This window comes from Xyrauchen texanus, chromosome 43, assembly GCF_025860055.1.
Source record: "Xyrauchen texanus isolate HMW12.3.18 chromosome 43, RBS_HiC_50CHRs, whole genome shotgun sequence".
NCBI lineage: Eukaryota > Metazoa > Chordata > Actinopteri > Cypriniformes > Catostomidae > Xyrauchen > Xyrauchen texanus.
Genome location: NC_068318.1, coordinates 28,047,774 through 28,067,109, shown reverse-complemented (window position 1 = coordinate 28,067,109; position 19,336 = coordinate 28,047,774). Strand labels below are relative to the sequence as shown.

The 19,336-nt window shown below is 37.0% G+C and overlaps 2 protein-coding genes across 4 annotated transcripts; both read left to right on the top strand.

Moving 5' to 3' along the window:
- Positions 1-7,199: 7,199 nt before the first annotated feature.
- wdr45 (WD repeat domain 45) lies at positions 7,200-11,314 on the top strand. 2 transcript variants are annotated; one of them, XM_052116252.1, is made up of 11 exons: positions 7,200-7,353; positions 7,496-7,614; positions 7,974-8,048; positions 8,129-8,233; positions 8,805-8,910; positions 9,019-9,089; positions 9,178-9,257; positions 10,157-10,365; positions 10,520-10,621; positions 10,725-10,870; positions 11,002-11,314. In XM_052116252.1, the coding sequence occupies exons 2-11, from the start codon at positions 7,566-7,568 to the stop codon at positions 11,109-11,111; spliced, it is 1,053 nt and encodes a 350-aa protein (XP_051972212.1). In that variant the 5' UTR covers positions 7,200-7,353; positions 7,496-7,565; the 3' UTR covers positions 11,112-11,314. The 2 variants fall into 2 exon arrangements, with proteins under 2 accessions (XP_051972212.1, XP_051972210.1); XM_052116250.1 differs by having other exon boundaries at positions 8,995-9,089.
- Positions 11,315-12,246: 932 nt separating this feature from the next.
- On the top strand, positions 12,247-18,747 carry LOC127636204 (ras-related protein rab7-like). 2 transcript variants are annotated; one of them, XM_052116630.1, is made up of 6 exons: positions 12,247-12,430; positions 13,061-13,127; positions 13,323-13,449; positions 15,757-15,975; positions 17,284-17,412; positions 17,493-18,747. In XM_052116630.1, exons 2-6 carry the CDS (start codon positions 13,075-13,077, stop codon positions 17,580-17,582), a joined length of 618 nt encoding a protein of 205 aa, XP_051972590.1. In that variant the 5' UTR covers positions 12,247-12,430; positions 13,061-13,074; the 3' UTR covers positions 17,583-18,747. The 2 variants fall into 2 exon arrangements, with proteins under 2 accessions (XP_051972590.1, XP_051972591.1); XM_052116631.1 differs by having other exon boundaries at positions 12,262-12,410.
- The last annotated feature ends 589 nt before the right edge of the window (positions 18,748-19,336 follow it).

The window sequence follows — 19,336 nt, the reverse complement described above, 5'->3', positions numbered from 1 at the left end:
TAACCGAATCATTTACATTTAATCATGAAGATTTGCTCAGCTCTACCCAAGACGCTAACTGGAATGCACTGCCATATAAACTGTATTCAGGCTAGATGACAAAGCCATTTGTCATCATACATGGTTTCTGAAAATGGCTTCAGGCTTTGTTACTAATTATCAGTTTATTGTAAATATAACCTGCTAGAGGAAATAGGAACCTCATCAATATTTATGCTGAATTGTGCTTAACACTTTAAAGTAAATTAATAATTTCTGGGTGTTACTGTTTGGTGATCTGAAGTCCCCTGGAATCAAATTAATAAGCAAATATGTTTTTCTCAGGCAACCGTGCAAACGGTATTATACAAAATTATTTTCATTTCAACACAGCGAGCAGCGAGCGAGTCGTGGCACCCCTCAGGGTTGGAATGATGCCCACCAAACTGATTAGCATTGCATTTTGCCTCCTGCCTGCTGTAATTACTGTCATTTGAAAAGGAAACAGTTGATTTAAGAGATGTTGAACTTAATTGCTAGTGAAGCCCAGGTGGAGAATAACAGCTAAATTTGTGAGTATTAAATAGAAATTGTAGTTTGTGGCTTTTAGTTAACGTCAGTTGATCTGAGAATATATCCGTCTGCTAGTGTACTCGTAAAAGGTAACAAAAATAATTTTTAGCAGATATGCACATTTCAAATGTATTATCTTTCTCTCCACCAAAACGTTTGTCCAAGAAAATGCTCTCTGGAAGGAGAATGTCCTGCACTTATAAATCACAGAAAAATGAAAATTTTAATTGAAGTGGTGCGTCAATGACCCAAATGTGCTAAAATGTAGAATGTAAGTAGCTGTAAGAAATAATTAACTGTTCAAATAATTCACTCTCTTTGTCTCCTTGCTCTCAGAGTAGTACAATTACAGTCTTTATCTAGAAGGACGTGAGTACTAACAACAAAAAAAAGGCTGTCATCATTTCCATTTATGGTCATTCCCACTGATTATTAGAGAACACTTTTTGATAATACTACAGAAGGCAACTGACCACAATGTTCTTTCCACAATCATTAAAATAGCTTCTTCCTAGGTGATGTCCCTGTCTCTTTAAACTTAAAGGGATAGTTCTGGCCACCATTCACTTGCACTGTAAGGACCTACAGAGTGGTGATATTCTTCTAAAAACAAATTATTTGTTTTCAGCAGAAGAACGAATGTCATACACATCTGGAATGGCATGAGGGTGAGCAAATGAGAGAATTTTCATTTTTGGGTGAACTATCCCTTTAAATTTGTGCAAGCAAATTAACATTTACATTTATGCATTTGGTAGACGCTTTTATCTAAAGCGATTTATAGTGCACTTATTACAGGGACAATCCCCCCGGAGCAACCTGGATTAAGTGTCTTGCTCAAGCACACAATGGTGGTGGCTGTGGGGATCAAACCAGCGACCTTCTGATTACCAGTTATGTGCTTTAGTCCACTACGCCACCACCACTCACATTTGATGATGCATTCGTGGAGCACTGTGCACACGGTTGTGTTATAAACCTTTTTGTTTTAACAAAATTGTGAAAACAATTCTGCCGTATGAACTCAGAATGCAAAGCAGGTGCCATCCACTATGATTACATGACAATAGTCTTGTTGACCTCATTTGTGGGTCACAGAAAACAATGAGCTGAAAGTTAAAGATGTACTGTGAAAATAAGACAGTGGCTGCATTTAAATTTGCATACTTCTAGTGAATAGCATAATTATGTAAATACTTTAGAAAATGCAAGTACACAGTACACTAGTATTTGGACCAAGTTGCATCTTGACACCACAAATTCCCTCATCAGGTACTGTTAGCTTTTGCTAGATAAATGTATAACCTTGAATTTAATGCACTCACTGTACAATTCAAAACTGCTGTAGCAGCTTCGGCCTCATAAACCTTGCTGTTTTATTCAACTGAAAGACAGTGTTCAAAGATAACCTTCACAAACTCCTTCTCTTCCAATGCACAAGCATTTGTGGCGAAATTGGCAATTTACCACTTTAAAGGAAACGTTAATTTAAAATTTAAATGAAAAATTATCTTATGATATACTCACCCTAATGCCATTCCAGATGTGTACGACTTTTTTCAGCAGAACACAAATGAAGATTTTTAGAAGAATATCTTTGCTCTGTTGGTCCAGTCAATGTAAGTGAATGGTGACCAGAACTTTGAAGCTCCAAAAACCACATAAAGGCAGTTTAATGGTAATCCATATGACTCCAGTAGTTTAATCCATCTTTTCAGAAGCTGAAAATATGATTGGTGTGGGTGAGAAACAAATCAATATTGTAGTAATGTTTTTCTAATAAATGATCCTCCCTGCCCAGTAGATGGCGATATGCACAAACAATGCAAATCACCAAAAACCAAAGAATTTAGAAGTGAAATTTCACATTTTTTGTTAAAAAAAAGTACTTGAATATTGATCTGTTTCTCACCTACACCTTTCATATCACTTCAGACTGCTTGGATTAAACCACTGGAATTTTACAGATTACTTTTATGCTCCCTATGTGATTTTTGGAGCTTCAAAATTCTGGTCACCATTCTTTTGCAATGTATGGACCCACAGAGCTGAGATATTCTTTTACAAATCTTAATTTGTGTTCAGCAAAATAAAATCATACACATTTGTTATGGCATGAGGATGAATAATGATGAGAAAATGGTCATATTTGGGTGAACTATTCCTTTAATAGGAACACAATGCCTTCAATACTGGACATTTCGTTGGTTTTGACATTTCAGTCAAAACCAAATGCGTGAAAAGTTCTGAATTAGGCTTGGTTTAAATGCTAGATACATTTTCCTTTGGTCACTCAAGTATCTATAGAGAAAACACATTAACATTATGAGAGCAATAGCTGCTTCTGGCAACATCTCTGTTTGTTTATTGCACTCTGGAATTCATCCAGAAATCAGACTAGACAGCACAAATGACAATCAAAGCAGACAGGACAGCTTAATGGAAAGAAATTTGATCATTTGTTGCAGCACAGCAACATATATTTTCTTTATTTTGAGAGACTGAAAAGGGCAGATCCTTCTTAATTGCATTTGGTAATTGTGGCACTCCAATGTCTGAGGTGAACTCTCTTAATTTGAGTGGTTACTCTAGGCCTTTTACAGAATATTAATTAACATTAGCAGAATTTTGTGAATGTTCAACATTAATTTAAAAAAAAAAAACAGCTCAGTATCTTCACAGTGCCATCTGCAGTTCATTGTTTATCACAACATTAGCTTTAACTTTAAAAAAAAAAGTCATTTTAAAATAATAAGTCATTCTGTGATGGGTAAGTCACTACAAATGACTAATTACTTCTCTAAAATTGTAATCATAATACTGTACTGTAATACATAATGAAAGGTACTTTCAACCTTGTCTCAAACAATGAGCGTTACTATAACTACGCTTTTGCAAATTGTGTTTTATGTGCCGAATTCTATATTTTGCCACAGTTTTCTGGTGAAATTAACACTAGACCACAACAAAAACTGAGCATTTTATTCACTTTTACACAAATCGTGAGTTCAACAGCTGATTATGACTTTACAAACACTTATTTTTCAGAAAATTTGCTTTTGATTACGCATTTGCATTTAGCACAATATAAGTTTTAGGTGTTGGTTTAGGATGTCTGTTTTGTTTACATTTATGCATTTGGCAGACGCTTTTATCCAAAGCGACTTACAGTGCACTTATTACAGGGACAATCCCTCCAGAGCAACCTGGAGTTAAGTGCCTTGCTCAAGGACACAATGGTTGTGGCTGTGGGGATTGAACCAGTGACCTTCTGATTAACAGCTATGTGCTTTAGCCCACTACGCCACCACCACTCCACTTTTGTTAACCTCCCATTTGCTTTTAGGACACTGTTGGTTAGGTTTAGGTTCATGTTTTAGGTTAGCGAGGTACATTTTACTCATTAAAACCTCTATCTAACATTCGCCTTTAAAACCTCATCTGAATACGACACCATTTCTCTTGCTTTTGGCGCCCCCAGCTGGACATTTCACTGGGAAACTGCAGCAAAATGTTTATTGAAGCATGTAATTTCGTATTGCATAAATGTTGCCACATTAATGTAATTTTCATGAGATCAGGCTGAGAACTTTACTTAATTAGTAAGGTACTTAGTATAGTAAGTTACTTTCTAAAACATATTCGCTCAACGAAAATATATATTTTTTTCTATAGTTTCTCCTTGTTCATTGTAGGTGATATTACACTTGTGAAAAGAGAAAGAAAAATGTATGTTTGTTCTTGAAGAGCAATTTTATAACACTTAGAACTCATAAGATGAGACCCACCAAGTAAATGATCTGGGGCCTCAAGCTCTATGCAACTATTTATGATTCAGCAGAAAAGAACAATGGCTTAATTTATCAGCTCAGACTCAATGAAAAAGTTTCTTTAAATACACTAATAATATCCCAAAAAAAAAAAAAAAAAGATAATTTCATTACACCACAGTTACCAGTGTTAACTGGCTAAACAGTGTGCTTTAAAATAGTTTTCCTAGAACCAAAATTATAAATACAAATGTATGCCAGACATCATGCAGTAACATTACATAAGTAGTGTAAAGGGATCTAAAGTGCCCTTGTTTTGATGTCAACCTCTGTTTAACTTCAAATAAGACTGTTATATTTTAAGGCACTTTCATCCACATGCTTAGAATGCCTATTCCTACTTTAAGGTTCATACATCCTCGTGGGCTTTCTGTGTAAGCCTTTATCAGTATGAGAATGTGGAAAAATACAAATTTTAGGGTACATGGTTGTGCATAGAAAAAGTAACATATACAGTATAACAGGATAATATAGTGTGTGTGTGTGTGTGTGTGTGTGTGTGTGTGTGTGTGTGTGTGTGTGTGTGTGTGTGTATATATATGTGTATATATATATATATATATATATACACACCAATCAGCCACAACATTAAAACCACCTGCCTAGTATCATGTAGGTCCCCCTCGTGCCACCAAAACCGCTCTGACCCGTCGAGGCATGGACTCCACAAGACCTCTGAAGTTGTTCTGTGGTATCTGGCACCAAGACGTTAGCCGTTTAAGTTCTGTAATTTGCGAGGTGGTTTCGCCATGAATCAGATTTGTTGGTCCAGCACATCCCATAGATGCTCAATCGGATTGAGTACTGGGAAATTTGGAGGCAGAGTCAACACCTTGAACTCTGTGTCATGTTCCTCAAACCATTCCTGAACAATTTTTGCAGTGTGGCAAAGGGCATTATCCTGCTGAAAGAGGCCACTGCCATCAGGGAATGCAGTTGCCATGAAGGGGAGTACGTGGTCTGAAGCAATCTTTAGGTAGGTGGTACTTGTCAAAGTAACATCCACATGAATGCCAGGGTCCAAGGTTTCCCAGCAGACCATTGCATCACACTGCCTCTGCCGGCCTGACTTCTTCCCATAGTGCATCCTGCTGCCATCTCTTCCGCAGGTAAATGATGCACATGCAGCTGGCCGTCCACATGATCTAAAAGAAAATGTGATTCATCAGACCAACCCACCCTCTTCCATTGCTCCATTGTTCAGTGCTGACGCTCAGGTGCCCATTGTATGTGCTTCCGGTGGTGGACAGGGGTCAGCAGGGGCACTCTGAAAGGTCTGTGGCAATGCAGCTCCATGCACGGCAAGCTGAGATGCACTGTTTGTTCCTATGGCATAGATTTCATGGGGGACGGGGGTTCCCCCCAATAATCAGATCAAGCAAGTACATATATATATATATATATATATGGTCCCCCTCGGTAATGACCACACCAGTTGTACCACCTTTACGTTGGCGGCCCTGATTTGGCTGGTTATGTTTTCTATCATGGTAGCCCCCATAAGACCTCCCCATTTAGTAATAAAACTGCCTTTATATCCTTATCCTTACTGATATGACTGGAATCTTCATCTTATGACGATTCCATGATGTTACACATATCTTTCAAAAGTGCACCTTTGGCTTATGAGAACACTATTATTTAGTTATATGCTGCCACCTGTTGGATACAAAGTGAATTATGACAATAGGTCACATTGTAATCTAGTTTTGTCTTGTAAGTTTTGTCTCAAATAAGACACATACATTTTTACAAAAAAACTAAATTGGTTTTAATATACTAATTCCATAGATTTGTACCTGTCAAAGAAGTGAAAATCCACCCTAGCAATCTTTAAAAAAGGGGTTTTACAATACGACTCAGACAGTAATCACAAACGACTATGATTAGCTAAACCTAATCAGCGCTGAGAAAAGTAACAAAATCACATGGCAACGCTGTTTAGGCGCAGCTGTCTGTATCAGAATCAGAAAGAGCTTTATGCCCAAGTATGCTTACACACACAAGGAATTTGTCTTGGTGTCAGGAGCTTCCGGTGCACAAACAATACAAAACAGCAACAATACAGATAATAATTTAAAATAATAATAATAATAATTGAATAAAAATAAATAAATAAGTAAAAATTGAATAGAAAATAAAGTATATATATATATAGACAGGGTTGGGAGGGTTATTTGAATTGTATTCCACTACAGATTACTGTACAGTAATACAACATACACATGTTAAAAATACATTCTCTGAAAAACCTAAATATTTTATGCAGTGTTGTTTCTAAAACAAGATAAATCCAATTGATCTTGTTTTAAGGATTTTCTACAGGAAAACATAAAAACAATCATATCAAGAATATGATTTTTGCTCTAATATCAAAGGTCTTACAAGAAAAATTAAGGGGAGAGCATGACAAATATAATTTGGCTTACACATTTGCTCCAGCATCAAAATAAAATGCCACCATTGTGTTTTCACAACTTCCCAAATAAAAAAGGGGGCGTTGGATTAACTCTTTTTTCTTTTTTTTTTTATTAATTCCAGGGTAATATAATAAAAGTACAATGTTACACATTTACACTAAACAATGAAAAAATAAAAAAGTTTGCTCAATTTACCCTGCTAAATATGACGGAAACGCGTCATCACAGGCTGTAAAAATTGCTCATTAATATTACAATTTATTGTTCCTGGCAAATCAGGGACAGTGTCTGAGACTTTAAGCCCCGCCCAAAATGTTCTCTTCAGTCGCTACGCGCGTTTATTCTCCGCTCCAGCAGGTGGCAGTAATGCTCTTCCTATAGTGCCCTGTCACAATAGACGAAGAGAACAGCGACAATAACAACAACAGCGCTTGGCAGCTGTGCAGTTATTGCCAATTGAACAACTATCAAGTTGATATTTATCACTATAAACTCCTTTTCATATCTCCTACCCAAGCAGGGCAACTCATTCGGGCTTATTTATATCTATTGTAAGTGAGATGTAATGACAACAAAAGGAACTGAAATATGCCGTGAACAGAAGTTGTTTACATATTTGATGGTATTATGAGCGCTTTGTCATATTATCGTGGCAGCTTCAATGTGTTAAAATTTTGTCTTTTTGGCATCCAGGATGATCAGACCTAGAACATATAACCCCTGAAGAGTTCTTAAAAACAGCAGTGAAATCCTCACAGGAATAATGGCCCAGCAGAGAGGAGTCAATAGTCTACAATTCAACCAGGACCAGAGTGAGTTTGAAGCCCTGTTTTGTTTTTTTGCCAGTTGATAAAAAATAGCCTCCTAACGTATGTAATAATTGATGGAGCTAGATCAGACCCTGAGACCCTGGTCCAGACTTTCAGACAGCCCAGGGACCCCCAGTAATAAAAAGCTAGATTTGATCTGTAATATTTTTCTTGAATAATTTGACCAAAATTTTTTACCTTCTGAGTACCACTATTGTTAATAAATTATCAGCCAATAATCTCGAAATGGACAAATACTGGCTAATTAATCAAGTTACTAATTACTAACCTACTGATAATATACTAATGATCTTTATTTTACTATTTAGTTATCACTTCCACTTTGTTCTCCTGTAATTAAGGTTGTTTCTGCTGTGCCATGGAGACAGGTGTTCGGATTTATAATGTAGAACCTTTAATGGAAAAGGGGCATTTAGGTAAGACAAATCTCTTTTTCCTTTTTAAAAGATGTATTGGACAATTATCTGTTCATTTTCTGTATTTTCGTTGTTTATAGACCACGAGCAGGTGGGCAGCATTGCTCTGTGTTCAATGCTTCATCGATCAAATCTCTTGGCTGTGGTGGGAGGTGGTGTCAATCCCAAATTCTCAGAAATCTCAGGCATGCTAAAACACTGACTATATTGCACTTATATACACTTTTACTGCTTTTCTCTTAGATATAATTATTTTCACTTTGTTGGTTCAGTATAGGGCTTCAATTAACTTTGAAACTGGAATACAAGTTGTATTAAGACTGTAATTTAAAGGTTTAGTTAACCCATAAATGAAAATAGTGTCATCATTTCTTCACCCTCATGCCATCCCAGATGTGTTTGATTTTCTTTCTTCTGCAGAACACAAATAAAGACGTTTATAAAAAATCTCTTTAAAGCTCCAAAAAGCACATAAAGACAGCATACAATTAATGTATGTGGTTTAATCCATATCTTCTGAATTGATCGAATCAATTCAAAATTTTGGTCACAATTTACATGCATTGTATGGATCTACAGAGCTGAGATATTCTTCTAAAAAACTTTATTTGTGTTCTGCAGAAGAAAGAAAGTCACACAGATGGAATAGCATGAGGGTAAATAAATAAGGAGAAAATTTAAATTTTTAGGTGAACTATTCCTTTAACATTTTTACATTTATCTATGTTATCCAATATTCCATGTTATCTTCGGCAGTATTAATTTGGGATGATGCTCAGGAAGTCAGAGACCCCAAAGACAAACTTGTCCTTGAGTTCACATTCACTAAACCAGTGCTTGCTGTGCGCATGAGACATGACAAGTAAGACAATAATGCTCCAGATTTCATTTAAATATATTTTTGTATTATTAATGTCTAATTTTTCTTCTGTCCTTGTATGTGAAGAATCATCATTGTCTTGAAAAACAGGATCTACGTTTATAGTTTCCCCGACAACCCTGTCAAGCTGTTTGAGTTTGACACACGAGATAATCCAAAAGGTATTGTCAGAATTGCTTAAAATATGCACCGATATATCAGAAAGACGATATTTTCTGTCTAACAAGCGCTTCATTCTTGTTTTTATAGGTTTGTGTGACTTGTGCCCTAGTTTGGAAAAGCAGTTGTTGGTTTTCCCAGGACATAAATGTGGCAGTTTACAGTTAATGGTAAGATTTACTGGGATGTAGGAACATACACCAATCAGCCACAACATTGAAACCACCTGCCTAATATTGTGTAGGTCCCCCTAGTGCCGCCAAAACAGTGCCAACACACGTCTCAGAATAGCATTCTGAGATTATATTCTTCTCACCACAATTGTACAGAGTGGTTATCTGAATTACCATAAACTTTGTCAGTTCGAATCAGTGTGGCCACTCCCAGTTGACCTCTCTCATCAACAAGGCATTTCTGTCCACAGAACTGTCACTCACAGGATGTTTTTGTTTTTGGCACCATTCGGAGTAAATTCTAGACAAACAATAACTACATTTTTTGGGGTAAAAAAACAGCCCATATGGCACCAACAATCATGCCACAGTGATCAAATATTTCCCCATTCTAATGGTTGATGTGAAAATGAAGTGAAGCTCCTGACCCGTATCTGCATGATTTTATGCACTGCATTGCTGCCACTCGTTTGGCTGATTCGATAATTGCATGGATGATTGTTGATGCCAGATGGGTTACTTTGAGTATTTCTGTAACTGCTGATCTCCTGGGATTTTCCCACACAACATTCTCTAGAATTTACTCTGAATGGTACCAAAAACAAAAAATATCCTGTGAGCGCCAGTTCTGTGGACAGAAATCTCTTGTTGATGAGAGAGGTCAACAGAGAATGGCCAGACTGGTTTGAACTGACAAAGTCTACGGTAACTCAGATAAACACTCTGTACAATTGTGGTGAGGTTGGTGCTGTTTTGGCGGCACGAGGGGGACCTACAAAATATTAAGCATGTGGTTTTAATGTTGTGGCTGATCGGTGTATTTGCCCTGTTATTTTCAAGTTCACACAAGTTTTAGGTTCTACAGAATTAGCACAGTGTTTGTGATTCTGTGGTAGGACCTTTCCAACACAAAACCTGGCACGTCTTCTGCCCCGTTTACCATCAACGCTCATCAGAGTGAAATCGCCTGTCTGGCTCTCAATCAGCCTGGCAGTGTGGTGGCCTCTGCCTCCCGGAAAGGCACCTTGATCCGTCTGTTTGACACTACAACGCGAGATAAACTAGTGGAACTACGAAGAGGAACTGACCCTGCCACATTATACTGGTAATGACCAGCCTCTATCACTCACTGTTTCATATGAATAAATATATTCACTAAATAAGACAGTCTAACCGTCTACCTCCTTTTAATTACTTTTAAATGTCAGATTATTTGTTATAGATTTTGTGTAATGTATCATTTAAACTCTGTTTTCCAGCATTAATTTCAGCCATGACTCGTCTTTTCTGTGTGCATCAAGTGACAAGGGAACTGTGCACATATTTGCTCTGAAAGATACCAAACTTAATCGCCGCTCTGCGTAAGATTTTCACAAAAATATTTATGTAATATTAATGATATTCTAGTAATTGTAGCTTTTTCAGACTTTTCTGGGAATAATTTGTGGCATCTTTCTTCATCAGTTTGGCACGTGTAGGTAAGGTGGGGCCGGTTATTGGACAGTACGTGGACAGTCAGTGGTCTCTAGCTAACTTCACTGTTCCAGTCGAATGCGCTTGTATCTGTGCTTTTGGGAAGAACACCTCCAAAAACGTCAACTCTGTTATTGGTATGTTAGTTTTATACCTTCAAGAGAACCTTGCATGAACCTGTACTTATCTGTAACTGTCAGCAAAACATTCAGAAGCCATTAAAAATAATACATTTTCTCTAATTGTATTTAATGTCTAAATTTTTAAGCCATATGTGTTGATGGGACATTCCACAAGTACGTCTTCACCCCAGATGGAAACTGCAACCGTGAAGCTTTTGACGTGTATCTGGACATTTGTGATGACGATGACTTCTAAAACTGGAGAACTTTGATTGATCTGTATCTACAGTTATTGGCAACATGTGAAATAGTACTTGTACATTGAGCTCTGCTAATTGCAATGCCGTGTCATTGATGCTTATTTGTGTGAATAAATGTTACTGCCTTATATAATCAAATGTACATAAAAGCATGGAGGTCTGTGTAAAGTGAATACAATGTCTTATAAACATTGATCAAATCCACATAAGGAAGTGTTTCCTTTTCTGAAGATCTTCTATTCCAAAGTGTAGGCCTACCTTCTGTTCTGCTTGTACTCCAGAAATCCACAACCTTTGAACAAGTTGAGGGATACAATCACTCACACTGATTGTTTTATCAAAACAATGCAACCTTTTTAGGTACTATGTTACACACAGGGAGATAGCAAGTTAACTTCCAATATGATAGATGTTCGATTAGTTGGTTAATCAGTGTTAAATACTGATTAACCAACCTTTCAGCCACAGCATGGAAAAGTGAATAAACTGTATTATCGTTAAGATGGAACCTGTCAAGGGCCGAATTGTGATGGCTACATGACAGGTCTTGTTGGGTGTTCCCTTTGTGTAGTGGATAGTACCTACAAAAAATGGTCCAAGGAAGGACAACCGGTGAACCAGTGACAGGGTCATGGGTGCCGAAGGCTCATTGATGCGCGTGGGGAGCGAAGACTAGCCCGTCTGGTCCGTTCCCATAGAGGAACTCATGTAGCACAAATTGCTGAAAAACTTAATATTATATTATATAAAATGTATGCATTATTACATATATAGGCAAAATTAAACATGATTAAACAAAACATCATTAATTCAATCGCAGTAGTAACATCTAGTATATTAAATGGGTGGGTAGATTTAAACAGCATATAACAAATTTTCAAGCATACTTCATGATATATGTAGGTGATATACAGATAGACAGATGTAAAGATAGATAGATAGACTGACAGACAGACAACTCAACTAGATAATTAACTTATACAATATAAGACAAATGTAAACATGACTACACAGTATGTAATTTAGTTTTTAGTGAATACTTCTGCCTCTATAACTTTGAATATCGACAGACGAGATGTTGATTACATGCACACACACATAATCAGACACCAACATGTTGACTGTTGGGTTGAGCCAGGAGAGGCAGTGTGTGCTGCTTATTACACAAACGGATGTGCTGAACTGTCCGCAGCAACCATCAAAATCATAAAACCCAAAGACAGTGTCCGGAGCCGTTTAGAGGCGGTGATCCTGGTGTTTTTGTTACATGACAGCAGAAGATTGTTGAGCCGAAGGTGGGATTCCTCCTTAGAAAGTGAGTTTTATCGTGCTAGCATGCTAACCGTTTATGCTAACTCATCAGAATTGAAATGTGGAAAATTATGAAGCGTATTTCTCAGTGACAAAGCTCTCTAAACTAACAATATTGATCATGGATCATTTGTAAGTGTGAAAGGATTGTTCACTTATCGCGATTAAATGTGTAAATATGCTTGTGTTAGCGCTGCTTTGCTGTAGCACAAAACTGAGAAGCTAAACTTGGAATGTTTTAAAACATGTGCTTTTTAGATAATTTCAGTATAATATATTATTCAAGATATTAAGAATTTAAGAATATGCCCGTTTGGTAAGCGCAATTTTAAAAGTGACATGGCGTTTTGGGGCGGGTTAGTAAGGATAGAAAGCTAATGTTGACGTTTACTCGTACTTGAGGCATCGTCACTTAATATGGGTCAATCTACGTTTTTGTTTTCGAAATGTGTTCTATTACATAAAATATGGCTTTTCAGCACATGATTGCTACAATGCAACCTTCCTTTTTATGATTGTGTGTATTTGGCAATCACAGCCTTGTCATTTGCATAGAGGATGCATTTTGAAAGATTTTATGAAATGTTAAGTTTAAAAGTTGATGATCTGGTTTGGTTTTATTGTTTTGGTTCAGTTTAGTCCACCAGGATGGCTTCTCGTAAAAAGGTGCTCCTGAAGGTTATCATTCTCGGGGATTCAGGGTAAGTGAGACTTGTAAAGTAATGATTTATTACGTGTTGTTCACTTTGGTTGTGTCTCAAATCCTTGTGAGCTGTCTACCTAGGTTGCATTTTTGTGCACCTTCATTTTTTGAGGTCTAAAACTGCTGTTTAATCAGGCAGAAGTTTGAGACGTAAATTCTGTGTATGTATTGTTTCTGTAATTGCATGCCACAGCGTTGGAAAGACCTCTCTGATGAACCAATATGTCAATAAGAAGTTCAGCAATCAGTATAAAGCCACAATCGGTGCAGACTTTCTTACTAAGGAGGTGATGGTGGATGACAGGCTGGTGACAATGCAGGTAGGTCTCTTTGGATTTGACTTTTTAGGTTTTGCAGTTAATGGTGCCATTATCTTCAGCTTATCATCACCAAATATATCATAGTATGCATGACAATCAATGGATATTAAATAAAATAAATCCAGACAGGGTGATCAGGACTTGGACACTAATTACACAGCTTAACGGAAAACAAATAAATAAATGGACACACAATTTTGATTTAATGTTAAAAATTTTTAAATAAATGATGTGAGAAGAAATAAACCACAGAGGGATATGAGCAGTGGTGGAAATGGCCAAGATTCACTGGGGGGGACTCTTTATTTTAAAATAAATTATGTATTCTTCAAAATATTCATCCAATAATCCCTGCAACAGTGTTAAAGCTAAAGTTAAAGCTACACTATGTAACTTTTGGCCCTCTAGCAGTTAAAAAATAAAATAAAACCACATGTGTCTTGTGGAGAAAGACACATGCAGAAAGGAGAAGACAGATATCTGAAAACATGTAATCTGAGCAGATAAGTGCCATATCTTATGCTGTTGTTTTGACAAGGGATGGGAATTCATCAATAATTTGGTATTTGAATATATAATCTAATAAAATGAATACTCAAATATTCTATTATATAAATGGAGGTAATTCATAAAAAAAGAGAGACGTTTTAAAATATTTTTTATTTTAGTCATCAAGGTTGAGTCACCATTAAAACAAATAAATAAACAAGCTTCTAATTACACCCAAAACAAGCTTCTATTATGTCCTGTGCTTTGTTGTTAAAAACATTTAAAACAAACAATGCATGAAAACAAAAAAAGTATAGAGTGAAAGCATTTGAGCTTATGCAAAGTCAAGAAAAAGAAAATGCTAATAAAGTAGACTGACGCAATTAAAGTACAGGACGAATATAAAAACTCGACATAAAAGTTATGTTTATATTGTATCTCATGTTATGTTTTTGTTGAGAAAAACAAGCATATCCACGTGCTCAGTTATCTATACTCATTCATACACACCAGTTTAAATGATGGAATGTCCCTTACCTCAGCTAGCAAAAGTCTTTCTCGGATGCCATGTTTGTTGTTTACAGAAGCGTTGTGGGGATTATGTTGCTAAGGGGACACTGCTTTCTGGCGAGCTGCACATATACAAGAGTAAAGGGTACACCTCTGAAAAGCCAAGCCGATGTTGATTCAGGCTTTTTTACGGACTGCTTTCACTTTTTTGCTTGTAGACTCTGCTCTGTTCGGGGTGTCTTTGTTTTTACAACTGGTGATTCCCTGGAGGTTTGCCATTTTTAATGATCCATGGTCAATTTTTCTTGTTCATTGTGACAACAAACTTTGAGGTTCACGCTACTCCCACACATGCGCTACAGTAGCCAGAGCTTATTTTCTCTGTGTAAGGACATGACGTCAGCACGCACAGGTGAATTACGTATGTATGCAATTTCCTGCGAAATCCGTCCCGACAGCTCTACCCAAATACACTTAATAATTATTTATATTTTAAAGACATTGTTTGGAAGATGGATTTTTGTTGCACTCTCTCATTAATAGCATTTTGTTATTTTTTAACAAAAAAAAGTTACATAGTATAGCTTTAATGTATTAATTACATTATTTATTTAGGATTATTTGACACATTATTTTCTTAGTAGAGTGGAGTAATGTCAGCTGAATGCCCCCAGCATTGCGTGCGTGCGTGTGTGTGTGTGTGTGTGTGTGTGTGCGTGTGCGTGTCAAGACTGCAGAACAGTCATTCTCGAAGAAGAAAACCAAAACAACTGCTCGACATATATTTGTACACATACACTTGAGTACTTGTGGATGATGTTCCACGCAATTGAGCGCGACTGGATCTGTTGTGTGCATGCCTGGATCAGTTGCCCGTGGATTCTCGTGTGCATCTGTTGAATGAATGTGTTCTGGCCACTCACGATAGTGAACATTGTGCAACCACAGATGCAGAAGATCTCACGCATTTATGTGTGGAACCCGCAAAGCTTTTGCAGGTTCTTTAGTGAAGAAAAGATAGAAATGCACTTCATTCCCCTAACAAATGTAGCCAGTTTGAACTGGAACGCCAATCCCCCACGAAATTCACTCAGGGAACTCCATTCCCCCGTGTCCCCCATTTCCAGCCCTGGATAATGAGACACACGAAACTAGCACAGCTTTGTTGGCTGCCAGAAACAACGGTCAATTGTACATTTAGTGGTATTATACAAACATTTGTGACCACAGAATGCTGTGATCGACCAATCAGAACCAAGTATTCCACACAGCCATGTGTTAATGTTAACATTCATATTGTACTTTCAGATTTGGGACACAGCAGGACAGGAAAGGTTCCAGTCATTGGGTGTGGCTTTTTACAGAGGAGCGGACTGCTGCGTGCTGGTGTATGACGTGACTGCGCCGAACACCTTCAAAACCTTGGACAGCTGGAGGGATGAGTTCCTCATTCAGGCCAGCCCTCGAGACCCAGAAAACTTCCCCTTTGTAGTGCTTGGCAACAAGATTGATTTGGAGAACAGGCAGGTCTGTATCTATTTTGCAGCATTGGATTATTTAATTCTACATCTAAATTTTTTTTAAGCTATGGAAATATCTATTGTGAATATACATTTTGTCTGCTCTTAAAGATATCAGCTAATTATTGCTCTATGTGTAGAGTAAAATTCAAAACAAGATTTTACAACATCAGCCTGTGCATTTTGATGTCTTCCTGTAAATGGCTCAGAAAGCCAAATCCTACATATAGCTGCATTCCAAACCAACTTTGACTTAGTGGAGATATTTGTACATTATTAAGAATTATAGTTTAAATCTATGCATTTTAAGGATTGGTACCTGACATATAAATGAAAACTTGCCCTAGAAATCTTTAAAAAATGCTAAGCAAATAAAAAAACAAATTAAATGCACAATGTGCCAATGAGTAAATAATTTTCTCAAAAATGAAAATTCTCTTATCATTTACTCACCCTCATGACTTCCCAGATGTGTATGACTTTCTCTCTTCTGCAGAGCACAAATTATGGTTTTTAGAAGAATATTTCAGCTGTGTAGGTCCATACAATGCAATTGAATGGGTGCCAAAATATTGAATCTCGAAAAAGCACATACAGTAATCCATACATCTCCAGTGGTTAAATCTTCAGAAGATATATGGTAGGTGTGGGTGAGAAACATAAATATTTAAGTTATTTTTGGCTAGAAATTCTTCTCCCTTCCCAGAAGGAGGTGATCTGCATGAAGAATGTGAATTGCCAAAAACAAAAGAAGAATATCGAAAGTGAAAGTGGAGACTGGTGGTAAAAAAAGGACTTGAATATTGGTCTGTCTCTCACCCACACCTATTAAATCACTTCTGAAGACATTGATTTAACCACTGGAGTTGAATGGATTACTTTTATGCTGACTTGTGTGATTTTTGGAGCTTCAAATTTTTGGCACCCATTCGCCAGCATTGTATGAACCAATTTTATGGCAAAATTATTTTAAAAATCTTCATTTGAGTTCAACAGATGAAAGAAAGTCAGGCATTTGGGGTGGCATGAGGTTGAGTAAATGATTAAAGAATTTTCATTTTTGGGTGAACTTCTTTTAAATTTCTCAGATGGTTTGATTATTCCTTATTACTGAATTTACACACAGGTCCGGGGGCATGATTAATTGCGTTCGATTTTTTTTTACATGTCATTTTTCATATAATTAATCGCACCAAATTAAGGTGTATAATCGACAGCCCTTCTAAAAATCTTCATCTGATAATCACAAATGACTGGGAAAGTTATGGAAAGTTGGTAAAAAAAAGTCTTCATCAATTGATCTTCTTTCTTGCAGGTGACAACAAAACGGGCCCAGGCATGGTGTCAGAGCAAAAGCAATATTCCATACTTCGAGACCAGCGCAAAAGAGGCCATCAACGTGGACCAAGCTTTCCAGACCATCGCTCGCAATGCCCTCAAACAGGTACACACTGTTTGACACATTCACTCATGCCTTGATACTAATATGAGAACACTCATAATAATGGCTACTGAACTTCACAGGAGTCTGAAGTGGAGACGTACGACTTCCCAGACCAGATTAAACTGAGAGATGATAGACCGGTATCCTCGGGCGACGGCTGCAGCTGCTGAAATGGGACACAGAGACAGAGGGGACCAGAGATGCAGGGAGAGGCCAAGGCACGAGGTGGACCGATCCCTCCAATGCAGAACATTCAGCATTCAAACGAAAAGAAAAAAAGAAAAAACTTTTTCCAAACTTCTCTTAAAAGAACTGTCTAGGAATTTAAAGAAACTGCATCCATTTTAATATAACTACTTAAAGATTATTATTTCTATGAGAAAGATGAAACCTGATAGTTATTCTATTATTTACAAATGATTGTTTTTCTTTTTTGCTTCATTTCTTCAGATTAGACTTTCATAGTCACTCCATCTTACATGTCTGTCTGTTATTAGCGTGCCTTTAATTTGTCGTTTGTAGAGGCCATTGCGGTCACGGTTCCATGTCATTTCTTTGTTTGCCAAATGTTTAGCTTGTTAAATATAAGTTAAACTTAATCAAAAATGATACGCACGGACAGTATAAACAGCCCAATATGAGTAATGTGCTCAGACTCAACATGTCACTGTCAAAACCCTCCACATTATTCAAGAGTTTATCAGCTGCCAAGGCTGGAAGTAAACATTTGTGCCTGAAGACACCCTGATTAACCGCCTGTACATAGTACCGCTCAATGGTAGTTGGATGCCTTGGTGGTGGTGTCATATGAAAGTTTTGGGGATCTTGATGATGAGATCTGAAGTATTATGTGCAATCATTTTAGTCATAGTAGCAATGCAATAAATGTTTTTCATTCAGAATAAATGTTCCTTAGTTTTAATGAATTAATGTAATAAATTGTCTAATTCCTGTGCAAGCATTTCTTTACCTCATGCTTTTTAAATACTTGCTCTACATTATATATAGCCTTGAAAATAGCAGTAGATACATTTCTAAGGGGCTCATCTCTTTGACCAAATTGTGGATATGATGATCTAGGCTGAAAAAATCTGAATGCACAAATGAACAGACGAAATGAGAAGGACAGCTGAGAACCCAGTCTCAACATCCTCTTCGACCATCTGATTTTATTAATGTGTTTATTTCTATGAACCAGTATTGTAGACCATTTTGATTTGAAAATGTGTACTTGATGTCTACCAACAGAAACACCTTTCCTTTCATAGGACAGTGTTAAATCATCTCTTGGTATTGTTTTCTGCACAATGCTCCATTAATAAATCTTTATTCAAATGACAAAATGTGTTTTTTTTTTTTTCAATACACGTTTGTCTTGGCTTATTTTTACTTTGGGAATTTGTTAGCACTAAAGCATTCCTCTAAAGACATCAGAAGAACATGGCATTCCTCAAACAGGATAGAAGCACATTAAATTAAGCTTTTGGGGTCCATTATGACAAGTCATCGCAGTCCAGACTGGCCACATGAACATGGAAGCAGATGTTTCTTAGATCTGCAAGCATGGTGCAAACAGTGGCTCATCTTACCTGTCGTCTCTGCATCCACAACCTTCATATCGTCTCTGATTTTATCTCTCAAAAACTAGACAAGGGATCCAGTAATGAACTTACTGAAACACGAAGAATACTGGCTTTATCCGCAGTCCATTATTAAGACACAAGGATAAATTAGATCAGTGTTTCTCAACTGGTGGGTCACAGGCAGCAGAGAAAGGAAAATTACATTAATTTTTGGGCAACCGCCCAAGTGATAGAGATTATTTAATGATAATATAATGTTTAATGAAGAGATTTAATGATAATCTCACATTCAGTTAAAGGCTTCTCATCTGTACTGCGATATTTTCGCGGTGCGATTAAAG